At 42.1% G+C, this 17,367-nt stretch overlaps 1 protein-coding gene across 6 annotated transcripts in view; it reads left to right on the top strand.

The window, feature by feature from the left end:
* Septin6 (septin 6) overlaps positions 1-17,367 on the top strand; it is a 72,763-nt gene that overhangs the window by 28,248 nt on the left and 27,148 nt on the right. For all 6 annotated transcript variants that reach the window (XM_051178400.1, XM_051178405.1, XM_051178404.1 and 3 more), the window contains exons 4-5: positions 11,459-11,645; positions 15,594-15,755. In XM_051178400.1, the coding sequence (XP_051034357.1) occupies positions 11,459-11,645; positions 15,594-15,755 (349 nt within the window). The remainder of the gene's footprint in view (positions 1-11,458; positions 11,646-15,593; positions 15,756-17,367) is intronic.

Raw genomic sequence — 17,367 nt, forward strand, 5'->3', positions numbered from 1 at the left:
ATTTCTCCCAGTCCTTTCAGTTTTAGACGTTCCACATATGGTCAGTGTCTTAATCATGATGGTTGGGAATACTGAACAGACACTGCCTCTTAGACACTAATCTGCTTCTGTTTTATTTCTAGAATGTCCTTATCAGTTTTTTCATGATCTTAAAATTGATAGCTGGGCATGGTGACTATGTCTGCAATCATAGCACTCGGTAGGATGAGGCAGGAGGATTGAGAGTTTATTGCCATTCTGGGTAACATACTGAGAACTTGTCTTTAAAAAAAAACTAAATGAAGAAAATATATGAAAGATGCATATTTTAAAATGCAAATAGTAGAAGCACAAATAAGAGATGATGAAACTTCTCCAGGACTAGGGTAGAGAGCGGGAATGAAGTAAGCTACAATCCTCTGGAATAAAAAAAATCTATTCTTTCTTCAAGGGCTGGGGATTGAACCTAGGACCTTTCACATGCTAGACAAGCCCTCTAATACTGAGCTATATCCCCAGCCATTTAATTTTTTTCCATATCTTGAGTACAGACTAGCTTTGAACTCTATCTGTTGCACAGGCAGGCTTTTCCTTTGAATACCCCTTCCTTATAATCTTCCCTTGGCCTCTCTAACAGTGGGCCAGTGGCATTGGGCCCTATAAAAATAGTGTTTTTTACATATAAATGCAGCAGAACTGAAAAGGACCCTGTGCTTTCTATGGCATATGTTTAAACAAGGACCAAAAACCCCAAAATGGTGGAAGTCATGTTTGGTGTTACACTCTTTTTAGTTCCAGTACTTGGTAACCCCAGCCCTCAGGAAGCCGAAGCAGAAAGATGAAGAATTTGAGGCTGTCATGGGCTGCACAGTGAAGCCCTGTCTCAAAAATACTAAAATAGGGATTGGTGGTATTCCTTAGTTAGTAGAGTACTTGCCTAGCAGGCATAAAATCCTGGGTCACATACTCATCCAAGCATGATAGCACACACCTGTAATTCCAGTATCAGGAAGGCAGAAGCCCGAGAATCTTAAATTCAGTATCAGCCTCACTGTATAGTGAATCTGAGGTCAGCCTAGGGTATGTAAGACCCTGTAAAAAACAGACAAATGGATTGGTAATACTGTATGTTCATACTGATGCATGTCTGGGATCCCAGCACATGGGGCATGGAGGCAGGAAGATTAGGAATTCAGGGAGTTTGAGGCCAGCTTGGTTACATCATGGGAGGTTGTCTAAAATTAAACACACACAAATCCATACACACACAGACACACACACATGAACACAACAACAAACTTGTAGGGCATGGTGGTATGTGTCTTTAATGCCACAATTTAGCAGGCAGACAGACAGGTCTCTGTGAGTTGGAGGCCAGCCTAGTCTACTTATTGAATTCAAGGCCGGCTAGGACTACATAGTGAGACTTTGTCTCAAAATAAACAAACACCACCAAAACAAGCAACCAACACATAAAACCCCCAAATACTGCTGATTAATGAAAGAAGAAAGTAAATAATGAATGCTGGAGAAAAGGGAACCCAAGGGTGAGAGTTTTCAAGATAGGCTAGAGAGAAGAGGGTCTGGGAATTTAACCTAGGTCTCTGACAGGCCTAGGTTCAGATCTCATATTGCCATTTGCTACATCAGGGACCTTTGGCAAAATAGTTCAATGACTTGGTTTTTAAGTCACCTGTAAAATGGGATAACCTTTACGATATCAGGCTACGGTATAACATATTTGACATGAATGATGGAAAAAAAATGCCGAAACCATGCCTGGCACAGAGTAAATACCTATTAAATCGAAGGTATTATTATTATCATCGTGATTTTTATTGATAAGAACCAAAGGGGAGTAGCATTCTATAGCATTTAGGAAGAAATGATAAATGGAGTCCAAGAAAAGGAGAATTAAAAAAAAAAAAAAAGTATTGGGTTTGGCAGCATGACCATTGTACTTAGAAGTGATAATTCCCAGTAGACTATAGGTAAAAATTAGGTTGCCATTCTTACGTTTGAATGGTCCATAAGGCATCAGAACAGGGGGCAAAGGCAATAGAACAGGAAGGTGAGTACAAGGTCAGATGCACATTTGCATGGAAATGTTGCATCTATAAGTTAGCAGGGATGGAATGGACTGTCCAAGAAGTGGTGCTGAGAAAAATAGGCCATCCTTTTAGAAAAAAATAAAATGAGACCCTCTCACACAAACACCGAGGCAAAAATAGATTCCTGTTGGACTAAAAACAAATTCTAAAAATATAAAGAGAAAATGTCGGCGAATATTTTTATAACTTTGAGAGTACAGAAAGCGTTTTGAGTTGTGAAGCAAAGTCTAAAAATCACAGGAGAAAAGAGCTGTTAGGTCTCAGTTAACTAGAGGAAAAGTAGTTTGGGGCCGGAGTGATGATTTCATGGTTAGGAGCACATACTGACTGCTTTTGCAGAGGACCTGAGTTTGATTCTCTGTACCTACATCAGGCTGCTCGTAGTTACTTTAACTCCAGCTCCAAAGGACCTGATGCCTCTGTGGCAGACACTTGCACTCACATACCCAAATACATACATGTCAATAAAAATGATAAAATATGACATTTTTCCAAAAAGTATTTTACATTTCAACATGTAAAATACCATAAAGCAAAAGTGAAAACAAGCTACAGATGGAACAAAAGATATTTGTATCTTATGTAATAGAAAAGGATTTTAAATGTAAGGAGGGCTTCTGTAATTCCATGAGTGATAAACAGATAATTAACTGGAAGGGAAATACAAATGGAACAATCAAAATTATGAAATGATGCTCATTCAGCTTCCCCAGCAATTAGGGAAATGCAAAATAAAACAATGATTCTTTTCCCTCCCAGATTTGCAAAAATAAAAGATGATATCATAGCCACACTACCACCAGGGAGTTTCATTCATGTGGGTGTATGAATTGATACAGATTTTTTGGGAGGGCAAATTTGGCAGGGTCCATTAAATTTTTGAGTGTGAATAATTCATGACCCAGCAATTCCATTTTCCTTTATGTTTCCCAGAAAAACACATGCTTATAGGAAGCAATAGTGTTCACTGCAGTGTTGGCTATCAAATTTGAAATCTTTAACCTGACACAGCTACATTAGCTGTGATTCAACCATACCATGGGACTGTATTTGCAGTTAGTATTCACATGGATACAGTATCAGGTCATGCTGTTATGAAATGAGAAGTTGTATCATGGTGTCATTTGTGGAAAGTACCCCTCCCCACACAACAGATAATCCTCTCTATATCTGCATATAAATACATAGGAAAACCCTGAAAAGATATTCAACAGAAATAAAATAGTGGTTAACAATGATGCAGGAAGAATGCATACATGGATTGTTTGTATAATTGAAAGGAAATGTAAAGGATGCTGTTTTAAAAGAGGAAATAGATAAAGTAGGTGTAGACAGTGGAGTTAAAAAGCTGAGGAAAAGAGATAAGGCAGTGTGTGAAGGGAGATAAGGAGGACAGGGGCAATAATTGAGAATAGGTGAGATGATGAAGGCTTAAACAGGACCAGAAAGTCATAGTATAGAGAGGAGGGGGCAGGTTTGAGAAAGAATTCACAAAATAGCATCTAAGTGGATATGGAGGATCTTGTTCAGTGTATCAACTGCTAAATGTCTATAGTGTGCCAGGAACAGTGTGAGAGGCTAGTGACACTAAGAATCATTGCACTTATTTATTTGCTTTTTATTTATTTATTTATTGTGGGGGAGGGGTCAAGGTTGTATGGTAGGACTGAGTAGATACAGTACACACATCTAATCAGCCCAGATTAACAAACCCCGACAGACCAAAGCATTGATAACACCAAAGACCAATTTGGTAAACTAATGGGCTTTATTGGGGTTACTTACAGGAATATGAGTGGGAGGTTACTTTATAGGAGCAGAAATTACTCAAGGACAGTTGTATCACCAAAGCCCACCCCAGCATAGTTGATACCTCACAAAACCCGGGAAACCTAGAACACACTGCACAGCCTGTAGGTGGCTTAGTAGGTTGGCGAGTGTCCTATCAGACTGATTCAGTTGGTCTAACCCCCTTCCAGGAAGTTCGGCTGATTTCTGCTTCTTCCAGGCAGCTGGTGTGGTCTGAGAGTCATCTTTACAGCTTGGCTTGTTTCCTCTTTGGGTAGACTGAGAGTGACTCTTGGCAGTCTTTATTACTTATTCTTTGAAGGGAGGAGCCTAGTGAATCTGGTCAGCTTCAGGGACTTCCTGAAGCTATTTTTGAATTGTTTACCTTCTGGATTAAGGCACTTCTCTACAGTATGGAATGTGTCTGTTTTTGAGGAAATGGCTACACAACAGCAGCTATGTTAGTGAGCTGGTACCATGGTATATGCCTGAAGGTTAGAAGACAGCCTGTGGGAGTTGGTTCTCTCCTACCATGTAGGCCCAGGGCATCAAACTCAGGTAGTCAGGGTCAGGAGCAAGTGCCTCTACCCTCTTACCAATCCCACCAGCCCATAACTAAAATATAAAGCACAGCCTTTGGTAAGGGAAAGAGCCGATGGAAAGGCGGGAGATGAAGCAAGGGTTCCAAAAGAACTTGAAGAGGATGATACCATGGGCACAGGGATAACAAGCCTTGAAAAGATGAGATACTTCATCCTCACATTAGAAGGAAGTGGGATGATGGGTCCACTTTTAAAGATAGGGCAAGGAGGTTGTAGAAGCTTTGTGGCCCCAGATTTGCTGGTAAAGTAAGCTGTCAAACTATCCTGTGCGGAAAAGTCAGGAATCATAGGAGCTTGAGAAATCAAATGAAGTCTGGGATGATCAATGAGAACAGTGGGAAAGGAGCCAATCAAGGCCAACTAAAAGGGCTATTAACCTCTGGAGGTTCACATGAAGTTAGTAGGGAACAGAAGAAACCCTAAGTGAGTAAAGTACTGATTGAATGCGTATTTTGACATGAGCATGGCCATGCCAATGATATCCCAAGGCCTCAGATCCACAGGGCAATTGGAAAAGCTGTTATCCCTGTGGTTCAGGCTCAAAAGAAATGGCAAAACTCCTTGTGGGACTCTGAATGTAAGTGTCAATGGTTTATCAGTGTGGGCAAAGGCTAGCAACTGCAGCTTCCTCCTCCCAGATGTTTACAGCCTGACACTGCTCCTATAGAGACATCTACAGAGACTTGCTAGACTTTGCACCTGTGCTGTACCTAATAACACAGAGGTTCCAGGTGGTGAGGATACAGATAGCAGAGCACAACCTGATCCCAGCTTCCACTGCACATGTGTCTGTGTGTCTGTCCTTTCATTATTCCCTTGTTACCCCTAGCCGGGATTCAGGAACCCAGGCCATGTGGGACTTGGAAGGCCATGCATTTATAAAAGCATCAGGACACATAGTTTTGTATTTACTTTCAGCCAACATTGACAGCAATGGAGTAGTCAGCATCTGACATTTACTCAGTTGGCTAATTTTACTAGGACAACAGGGTGGGGCTGAACACAGATGAAGGTGTTGATAAGAATGTTTCGTAATGGACACAGTGTTGCACATCTGTAGTTCCAGTTACTAGAAAGGCTGAGGAAGGAAAATTGCTCAAACCGAAGAGTTCATGGCCAGCCTAGCCAACAGAGCAAGACACTGTCTCAAAAACAAAAAACAAAAACAAACAAACAAACAAACAAACAAACAAAAAAACTGGTTCAATTGACCAGTCATGTGATTCAGCTTTGTTGAAGGAGCTGAGACCGGGAAGATGAAAGACATTTATATCCTGTGAAATAAGAAAAGGGGCCAGATTCCTGAGTATTAGCATCCTTAGGAGATAAATCATGTAAAGGAAGACCAAAGACATAAGACAGCTAGGTAGACACCAGGTTGTGGTCAGAGAGTTGGGTGTCACAGAAGAATTTCTTGGGTAGGTATCACAGGGAGCTGAAGGTACGAAGTGAAGGCAGTCACAGCAGATGGAGACGGAACGTTCAGTTGTTAGCAGGTACATTGCAGTTACCTAGAGTGGGGAGAACGATTGGGCCAAAGGAAGATGGATTAGGTCTCCAATGAAGAGAGGCTTTGCATTGGCATGTAGGAGGAGGAGTTGTGTAGAAGAGCAAGGTGCATGGGTGTTGGGGGAAAGACACATATCCTGGAGATGGCTGCTGGGTGCTAGTGTGTCCAGAAGAATTTGGCAGGTGAACAGGTAGATGACAGATTCCAGATCTTGTCAAACTTTAATGTGTACCCAAGCCACTGAGGCTCTTGACAAAACTCAGGTACGATGAATGGTCCAATGGCATTTAATACACCAGCCACCACCACTGCTGTTCAATCATCACTTTTGTGTAGTTCCCACACATTTGCTTCACCTACAAAGGAAACTTAGTGGACAGCTGTTCATTCCTTTCCCACCTCAGTTTCTGGGAACCACTATATTTCCTGTCTCTATGGATTTCATTATTCTAGGTGCCTCATATGAGGAATTTGTCCATGCATGAGTGTCTTCCCCCCTTTTCAGTGTTGGAGTTTGAAGCCAGGGCCTAGCATGTATTAGGCAGGTTATATGAGAACTTCTTTATAGCTAAAGATACTTTATTGTATGAGTAGTCTGTATTTCCTTTATCCATTCATCAGTTGATGGACATGTAGGCAGTTTCTGTTGTGTAGCTGTGGTTGATAATTTCTCATTCCTCTTTCATTCACAAACTTTTAGCACCCTGCCTTTCTTTCTGTTGCTTAAACCTGTCAGGCTGGTGTCTGCCTTGGGACCATTAATATATTCATGTTGTTTGGACCGCCCTTCTCCTGGGCCTTACAATGGCTTGCTAGTAGTACTCATCCTTGCAGCTCAGGTATTGCATCTCAGAGAAGCTGTCCTTGGTCAGGGTATCACAAGTAACTGAACTTCCAGTACTTTTTATTCAGTACACTATTATAGTGTCTCCATAGTAAATCTCACTGCCAGAAGTGAAGAAGTATTTGGACAATTGGCACCTTTATCAATATGCTATGGACTGTGGACTCATTCTCAAAATAACTTTTGAATGCCTAAAATATACCAATTGTCTTAAAAGTTACAGTTACCAAAATATTTTAAAATTATGTTTAAGTAACCCATACAATTCTCTGTGAAGTACTGAGATAACAGCTTTTATTTGCAAGCTTCATAATCACCAGAATATAGAAGTTTTGACAGATGTAGATGCTCTTTTGACAGATATGCAGCCACTGGATTAGGAAAAGAAAACGTGGTGATTCTTAACGGATAGGAAAATCACAGGTGCTGCAAACAGCACTATAGATTATTGCCTTGCTTTCTAACTGAAGAAACGGCCAAACTGCAGTTAGAGGTGTATTTTGTTCCTGTCCAAGTTTGGGGATTCTCTAAATTATATTTATAAGCTCATTGGAGTTGTGTGGACTCCATGTTTAAAACTGTATGGATAGGGCTGGGGAGCTTGTTCCACAGTTAAAAGTATTGGGTGCTCTTGCAGAAGACCCAGGTTCAATTCCCAGCATTCACATGGAGCCTTACAACTATCTGTAACTTCAGTTCCAGGGGATCCATCACCCTCTCTGGCCTCCATGAACTCAAGACATGTAAGTGGTGCATAGACATATGCAGGCAAAACACCTATATATGTTACAAAAGAAGAACGTGGATGGTCCATAAAAGTCTTGACCTAGTTGCCTTAAAAGGGGAAAAGAGAAATTGGAGTGATGAGGAAGGATAGAGTCTGCCAGGGAAGACAGTGCAAAAAAGAAAGCCATCTTTTATAGCCCTCCATGGAACTAGGGTGTGGATCATCTAGAAACATACTCTTGGGAGGGGCGTGAGAAATGCAATGCCTTGAAGAAAAGGGGAAACAGGTGGTAATGCAGCTGCATACAGAAAAGTGAGGATTTTCTTTGTCCCAGAATGGAATTCAGTAAGAATAGCAACATATGGGAAAGAGTTGGCCACTGTGGGAAGGGAAGATCAGCCATAGGGGCAGGGGGTGAAAAATCTCAGAGCAGTAGGTGGGATCCTTACTGTATACCAGACAGCAGGCCAGACGCTGATGATACAAAGCAGACTGACACAATGATGAGTCACCCATCTTTCAGATCCCTTCAAACCAAATCCTGGTGGCTGATTGGCTGGTTTGACTGGTCTGATCTCTGTGCCTCTTCCAAGACTCTGAGAGCCAGGGTCAGTGAGAATAAGATGAACACGGTATTTCAAAGGTTCAAGAAGAAGGAAGCTGAGAAAAATTTGCTCTGTCTCCTCCACCGCTTTGTGTGAAACAAAAACTTAAAAAAAAAAAAAGTTATGTAATAGAGGAAAGCAAAGTCTTGCCCTGATCATATAATTCAAAGCAGCTACCCATCTAAAAATTACCTGTGTCTGAAGGATGCACCCTCTATTTTCACTATGAAGTCTTCAAGAACCTTCTAAGACTCTTTACTGCTAAGGGATCATTTGTGCTTCAAAACAGTCTTGGCTGGGGTGGGGGGAAATCAAAGGAAGAAAGAGCAATATTTTTAGATTTTTTTTCTTTGGGGTGCCAGAGCTACCCTGCACCTGGGTCTCTTCCTGAATGCAGATCTCAGGATACAGGATTCTGTGATTCTTTTTTTAAATGCTGCTTTCCTCCCCTTTCCTAGGGGGGGCTCTTTCACAAAGGCTCAGGTTGGGAGCTGCTGCAGGTGGGAGGTGTTGCTTGGCCTCATACCCTTCCTTTGATCATGTTCTCTTCTGGCAGTGGGATCTGAAAACTCCCTGCTCTGGCCTGAGGTAATGAGCCTCTTCTTCCTTGAAGGGAGGCAGCATCTCCAGTGGAGAGGCAGCATGCAAACCGAGGAGACGAGGAGAGGCGTAGGGCTGAAACTGAGATGACCTAGTTAGAGCAGAAAGATGATGATGTGGTCAAGGGTGAAGCAGAGGCTCAGCGGGTAAAGATGCTTGCCACCAAGCTGATGACCCGAGTTCCTCCATCCCTGGATCTCTCGGGGTGAAAGGAGAGAACTGACTCACACAAGCTGTCCTCTGACTTCCACATTTATACCACACACCTACATTCATACCCAATAACTAAGTGTATTTAAGAAAAAGAAAGCTCACCTGGAAAAAAAAGAAAAAGAAAGAATGTGAAGGCAACTGGGGTGGCTTCAGTGCAGGTAGGGCTACGAAGAAAGAAGTTTCCAGAAAGGCACAGGGCAGGGAGGAGGAGTGGGCTGACTATCCTCTTTTGAAATTTTAAAAATTAACATATTAATTATACATGATAATGGCTTTCATTATGAGACTTTTGTCCATTTAGTGTATTTTTTTTGTTATATTCAATCCCCATTACCCTCTTTTGTCCCCCTCCCACTGATCTCCTTTCTCTTCCCAATAGCCCCTCTTTTACTTTTATTTTTGTAGTAGAGATATTTTACTAATTGCATTTTCATTTATTTGTATGTATATGTGTGTGCGCACGCACATGTGCTCACATGCATGCACACAGTACATGTATAAAGGTCAGAGGGCAACTGTGAGAGCTAGTTTCTCCTTTTATCATGTGTGCTCTGGGAATCAAACTCAAGTCCTCAGGCTTGATGGCAGGTGCCCTTAACCACTGAGCCATCTCTCCAGATCCCTTTTCTAGTTCTATGCCTTTGTGTGTATGTGCAAACTAGCAAGTTTAATTAGGGTTACTTATAGGAGCATAGATAAAGTATTAGTTACAGAAGTCTGGGAAACTCGCCAGTGACTACACTACTGAAGAAAATATCTTTCCCTCCCTTCGCAACTACTATAGACCTTCAGCTCACTGTTGTTTAGGAGGCCTTGCTGAATCAGGTGTGGTGGTACACATATGTAATTTTAGTAGTAAGGAAGCAGAGGTAGAAGGTTTGTGAGTTTGAGGCCAGCTTGAGCTACATGAATTCCACACCAGCTTAGGCTATTGTCTTAGTCAAGGTTTCTATGTAAAGAAACACCATGGCAATACCAAATATTTTATCATCATCATCATCATCATTATGTATACAGTGTTCTGTCTACAAGTATCCCTGCAGGCCAGAAGAGGGCACCAGATCTCATTATGGATGGTTTTGAGCCATCATGTGGTTGCTGGGAATTGAACTCAGGACCTCTGGAAAATCAGCTAGCGTTCTTAACCACTGAGCCATCTCTCCAGCCCCATAATGTCAACTCTTATAAAGGAAAACATTTAGTTGTGGTGGCTCAATAACAGTTCAGAGGTTTAGTCCATTATCATCATGGCAGGACATGGCAACACGAAGGCAGACATGGTGATAGAGAAGGAGCTGAAAGTTCTTACATGTTGACTCGCAGGCTACAGGAAGTGGTCTGACCTACTGGGCGTGGCTTGAGCATATATGAGACCTCAAAGCCCATCTTCATTCCTTCAACAAGACTACACCTACTCCAGCAAGGCCACATCTTCTAATAGTGTTACTCCTTTTGGGGGACATTTTCTTTCAAACCACTACAGCTATGTAGCAAGACATTGTCTCAAAAAATAAGCAAATGGAGTTGTGCATGGTGGCACATGCCTTTAATCCTGGCACTGGGGAGGCAGAGACAGGCAGATCTCTGTGAGTTCAAGGCCAACCTGGTATACATAGCAAGTTATAGACCAACCAAGGCTATAATGAGATCCTGTTTCAAAACAAACAAGCAAGCAAGCAAACAAACAAATGCCTTATTGAATCAAGGAGGCTGCTTAGGGGAGCTTTCCATGTATTCTCAGTGAGGTGGGGTTACTGTGTAGAAGCTGGAGGAAGTATATTTATCAAATTTTGTCTGGTACTTAGAAGAGAAGTAGAAAAATATGTGACTGTCAATGTTGTTCATTGACAAGAATGAGCGAAGATTCCACAGCACTGTGACAAAATCCCCCAGCATGGTCTCAGAGAGGTCATGTGTCCACAGCTTCAGTGCAAAGGCAGGGTGTGACAGAGAGATGCAGGTAGTATCAATGGACTTAGATTGAGGACCCAATTACAGATCCCATCAGTGGGTTCCACATTGCTTCAGGGCCTGCTGGGAGACAGAGAAGTTTCCTTCACAGGTCCTGTCCTTCAAGAAGACATGGTGAATCTTTGAGAGTATTGGTTCCCGTGAAGCACCAGCAAACAATCCAAAGCCATGTGTAGGTTTTTACACTGCTGGGTCACAGAAGAGATTTGGAGTATAAGTAGAGAAGGCCATAGGAAGGAGATAGGAAATAAACTGAGCCCTGAGGTGTGCAGAGGCAGGATGGGATGAGGAAAGATTAATGGACATTCCACAGTGAAGAAATAAATTGGGCTCATATGTGGACCAAGAAGGTAGCCAACGCTGTCAGTATAAGAGTCCACTGAGAAGATATGGAGAAGTCCAACTAGATGTGGGAGGTCCAATTACAGAGGACACTTTGCATTTCTAACTTGGACTGACTATGTCAAAATCTAAACACTTAATGCCATTGCTTTCCTCTCCCCTCTAGCTATAAGCCCATTGTGGAATTCATAGATGCTCAGTTTGAGGCCTATCTACAGGAGGAGTTGAAGATCCGGAGAGTACTACACACCTACCATGACTCTCGAATCCATGTCTGCTTGTACTTCATTGCCCCTACAGGACATTCACTTAAGTCTCTGGACCTAGTAACCATGAAGAAGCTGGACAGTAAGGTATGAGGCAGGAGCTGGGGCTGAGGACACTGGACTCTTGCTGATATAATATACAAGGGATACTGGATTCCAGCAGAGGTTTTGTGGCATCCTAATCCAATCCTTTGCTCCCTTCCTCCATAAGGATGATGTTACAGATCCTGCATTTATGTCATATGCTTTGCCATCTGGGTTCCTAATATTAGGATGGATGTGTCCTGTGTCTTGGAAATAAGAACAAATGTAAGCAAGGTGGCTGCTTAAGTCTAAAGGTATTGATTTTGCCAATGGAAAAGTGTTATTCTTTCCTTTAATTTTTTAGATTTATTTTATTTTATGTTTTCGAGTATTTCACCTGCATGCATGTGTATCTGTACACCACTTACATTCCATCTGGAGTTGGGGACAGTTGTGAGCCACCACATGGGTGCTGAAAACCAAACAGGTCCTCTGCAAGAGCAAGGAATGCTCTAAACTGCTGAGCTATCTTTCCAACCATGTGCAAGGCCCTAGATTCGATTCCTAGCACCATAAAAACAAGATAAATTCAACACTGGATTCTTTAAAAAGCCTAATTATTAGCCAGGCATTGGTGGCTCACACCTTTAATCCCAGTACCCGGGAGGCAGATGCAGGAGGATCTCTGTGAGTTTGAGGCCAGCCTGATCTACAGAGCGAGTTCCAGGACAGGCTCCAAAGCAACACAGAGAAACCCTGTCTTGAAAAACAAAGCAAAACAAAATGCCTAATTCCTACAATTTTTCTTCCCTAACATTTGTCATGTGCTAAACACAATAGACTTACATATGTTGTTTCATCCTATTTTTTTCTTTTCCATTTGTATATGTGTGCATGTTGGTTGTGTGTGTATGCATGTACTCATGGGTGCTATGTAGAGACTGAAGGCTGATGTCAATCAGAATCATTCTCCATCCTCAATCTTTCACCTTATTCAACGAGGAAGAATCTCTCAGCCAAACCAGAATTGAACTATGTGGCTCATCTTGCTAACTAGCTAGCTTGTTCTAGAAATCCCCTGTCTCTGTCTTCTGAAGCTTAATTATGGCCAGGCAGCATGTTTGTAGGTGCTGGGGATCTGAAAGCAAGAGGGCACTGTTTTGTTGTTATTTTTATTCATTCATTCATTCATTCATTCATTCATTTTTTTGGTTTTTCAAGACAGGGTCTCTCTGTGGTTTTGGAGGCTGTCCTGGAACTAGCTCTTGTAGACCAGGATGGTATTGAACTAACAGAGATCCACCTGCCTCTGCCTCTAGAGTGCTGGGATTAAAGGCATGCACAGCTACTGCCCGGCTTATTTTTGTTTTTAACAAAAGGTGTTTTGTTGCATTTAAATTTTACATTTTTTATTTTTAAGCAAAAAAAACATACAATATATTCTGATCATGCTTTTCCCCTTCCCTAACATCTCCCAGATCCTTCCCAACTCTCTACTCACACAGCTCCATGTCTCTCTCCCTCTCATTAAAAATAAAAAACAATGCCTCCAAAATACATATTGAAAGAAACTTTATGAAAAAAGAAATCAAATATATAAGACCAATAAGACAAAAAAAGCAAACAAGACAGTATGAGACAAAAAGTCTACAAAAACACCATTGAGTTCACTTTGTGTTGATCATCTACTTTGTGCATGCGGGGTATCCTGAAGTTAATAAACTCAGTGAGAATCGATTAGGAAAAACCAGTTTTTCCTTTGCAAGTAGGTGTCGGTTGCAGATAGCTTCTTTGTTAGAATGGAGCATGTGTTTATGTCCCATCTCTCAGCCATGAGATCCTGTATGACTTGGACCTGTGTATGCTATACAGTCTCTTTTCAGTTAATATGTGCATCAGTCCCATTGTGTGGAAGACAATTATCCATCACATGGAGTGGGCTTTAAATCCAATTAGAAAGTACTTGGTTATCTCCACAACATTTGTTGTGTAGTGTAATATGCATCAGCATATTACATAGGCAGGTGACCATTTTAGTTTGCAGGGTTTGTAGCTGGGTAGGTGATTGCCTTTCTCCTTTGGTAGTGTACAAAGTACATTCTAGTACCATGAACACTAGTCAGTAGGGCTGAAGGCTCTAGTTAGGCACCAGTTCAACTTCTCCATGTGCGGATGAGATATGTAAATATTGTGTTCAGCAATAAGGACTGGACCCTGTTTTGTCCTTCTAATCATCTAGGGCATTTAGGTACTGTTAGTTACATTTTACATATGAAGGTCAGTGAAGCACAGAGAGGCAAGTAGCTTGCTCAAGGTCAGACAACTTGAAAAGAGGTTGAAATTTGCCTTTAGCTTTAACTGCAAGTTATTTTGGCATACCAAATTCTAATTTACATGTAGTCATTTGGTAGCATAGCCACTATAAAAGCTGAATGTCAGCTATAATCAGAATAAGAGCAGTTTTTCCATTTTTACAACAATGAGCTCACTGCTCGTGAATAATAGGCTGCTCCTGAAATGCTTTCGTGCCCAGCATGGCTCTGTATAGGGTAGCAGTATGCCATGTGGCGGGCAGTCTGTGGAGTGGTCTGCATTAAGTAAGTAGTTTGGGCTTATGTTTATTGTAGACTAATGAGAACTTGGCAAAAAAAAAAAAAGTGAAAAGGAGACTTGTATTTGCCTGCTGGTAAAGATTCTGATAACTTGACCCCAGAGACTTCAAGAGTGATAACTACAATGGTCTTCAACCAGCATCCAAAGCCATGTAGTATGAGTATTTAAGGTCTTTGAAAATACAAAAAAACATAGGACCTCTTCAGTTCTAGAGTTCCTACACTCTCCGTTCAGCCTTCAGGCCTTAGCACCATTCATGCTTCCCCAATGGGGTTTGCAAGCAGGAACGACTCCATTTTCTGCAGGAACCTGAGCTTCAGTGTGCTCTGTCTCCCAACGCCACACACACACCAGATTTCTTCCTCTTTGGCAATAAAAGTGCTCCCTTTTTCTGGAGGCATTTCAAGGATCAGGGTTCAGGTGAGTAGAACTATCAGGGTGGCACTAGGCCTTTTTCTTGCATTCAGGCCTACTTTCTTTACTCAGAAATAAATCCTACGATTCAAGCATTATAACTGGTGGGGAGGTGGGTAAAACAGGATCTCGTGTAGCCTAAGCTACCTTCAAACCCACTATGTAGCTGAAGATGACCTTGAACTGATTTTCCCATCAACACCTCTCCAGTTCCGGGATTACAGGGGAAGCTGAAGGTGGAACTGAGGGCTCTGCTCATGCTAAGCTAGCAACTAAGCTGTATCCTATCCTCAGCCCCAGTCTAACATTTCTGCATATGTTTCATATCAAATTAGCAATACTGGGTCTTCTGTGCCTAACTGCTGTTCATCCTCATCAAATTCTGTCCCTGATTCTTTTTTCTGACCCTTCATGTGGATCCACGTTATAGCTGACTGGGGCAAGCCCAGGTTGGATGGGTTGGGATAACTTACTGTTACAATGAATGTCAGCTTGTCATCCAGAGGTTACCTGTCACATTTTTCTTCTTTGAATCACCCCAGCAGTGACCTTGATTCCAAGGTATCTCACAGTTCCCCAAATTAGATCTGAAACTGGTAAATAGTTGCTACTAGCTTTGGGAATGAGGCTGACTTTAGTTTGAATTTCAGTTCTGCTACTTTTCTGCCCCGTGGCCCTGGGAAAGTAAGTTATTTAACCTCTATGTGGTTCAATTTCACATTGGTAAAACACTAGCAACAACATCTTCTGAGAAAGTTATTGTTAGGATTCATTTTGCTAAGTCATTCATAGGGTACTTAGTTCAGTAGCCAACACATAGTAAGTACTTGTTATTGTTTATTATATTGTTATTGGCTAAAGGTGGACAGTGCTAGACATATTCGCTGAGCTATCCCCTCTGGGAGCTGGTGAGAGCCTTAGGTCCTGTAGTTGTCGGTTGCTAGTTAACAACAGTTGGTCCTGCTTTGTTCCTCCTTTTCCTAGGTGAATATTATCCCCATCATTGCCAAATCGGATGCCATTTCTAAGAGTGAGCTGACAAAGTTCAAGATCAAAATCACCAGTGAACTTGTGAGCAATGGAGTCCAGATCTATCAGTTCCCCACAGATGATGAGTCGGTGGCTGAGATCAATGGAACCATGAATGTGAGTGGGAGCAGAGGGTTCGACTTTCTACACATGTGTTCTTGGCACAGAGCCGTGAAGTACCATCATCAACCATTTTAGTGTGGTAGCTCTTGATTGCCTGAGTCTCAGGTAGTGGTGACAGAGGATTCAGAACCTAAATCACTGACCCAAGGCTGGGTGTGGAGCAGGAAGTCAGACCTCTCCTTCCACGCTCCTCCTCCCCGGTTTTGACTCATGTATATGTTCATATGTGTGTACAGGTGTATATGTTCATGTGTGTAGAGAGCAGAGATTGACGTTGGGTGTCTCCCTCAATCACTCTCTACTGTGTCTACTGTGGTATGTAGAGCCAGAGCTCCCCATACCTCCTAGTCTGGCTGGCCAGCTTGCCCTGGGGATCTTCCCCCATCTCTGCCTTCTAAGTACTATGATCACAGGTAGCTTCTATGCCCAGGCCAACTTTTGTGTGAATGCTGAGAATGTGAACTCAAATCCTCAAGATTACCAGGCAAGTACTTTATGCACTGTGCCATTCTGCAGCCCCCAAACTGCCTCCTTAATCTAGACCAGGCAACCTTCCAGACTGGGCAGCAACAAAGGTAAAGTATGTTTGTCTCTGACCCCAATAATACTGGAAGTGTGGACACAGCAAAAGACATAAAGGCTGAAAAAATTGGTTGGCTTCAGAGGCACAGGGATGAACTGTTGCCCAAGAAGTACGCCCCGTTGTCATGAACTGTACAATGAGAAATGGCCACCGTGATTTAAAAAAAAAAAAAGATTTAATTTAACTTTATCTTATGTGTGTGAGTGTTTTGTCTGCATGTATGTAAGTGTTCCATGTGTGTACAGTCTCCACAGAAGCCAGAAGAGGGTATTGGATCACCTGGGACTGGAGTTACAGATGGTTGATAGCCGCCTTGTGGGTGCCCAGAATCAAATCCAGATCCTCTGCAAAAGCAGCCAGTGCTCTTAACCACTGAGTCATCTCTCAGTCCCAGTGATGTTATTTTTAAGCAGCAGGGTTATGCTTTGCCTTATTAAGTGTGAATGAATTTACAAAAAGAGCCCTCTTTTCTCTCCTCCGCCACCTCCCCCTACTAGAGGAATGAGTAATAAGGAAGGCTGAGAGTCAAACACTTCCCTGCTTCTTTACAATGTGTTGACGCTGTTGCTGTGAAAGCTTGGATGTTGTGATTTCCAGGAGACAGCTAATAGCTTTCAGCAAGCCTCTGCTTCGGGAACAGATTTCTTTTTCTCTATTGAGAAGCATCAGTTTTTCCTAATGACATAATGTCAGGGGACAGCCAAACTCAGGAAAGCCTTGTAATAAAAGCCATTTTTAGCAAACTTTTCCTGCTGCTGGTGCCCTCTAAGTTATCATTACAACATCAGCTGCCACCTCTTATGACTTGGCCAACAAATTAGCATAGCCAGGCAGCAAGTCACTGTCGCCTGATGGCCTGCCTATCAGCATGGTCCACCCCAGATAGATTTGGTAGTAGAAGCCCTTCATCAGCCTTGACAAGTCTGGCTTAAGTCTATGTCCCATATATAAGGTAGAGTTGTATTCTCTGTGACCTACTGTGGGTATGGACAAAAATTAAAAAGCAAAACAGTGCTGTCCCCT

The sequence above is a fragment of the Phodopus roborovskii genome, unplaced genomic scaffold (genome assembly GCF_943737965.1).
Source record: "Phodopus roborovskii unplaced genomic scaffold, PHOROB, whole genome shotgun sequence".
Lineage (NCBI taxonomy): Eukaryota > Metazoa > Chordata > Mammalia > Rodentia > Cricetidae > Phodopus > Phodopus roborovskii.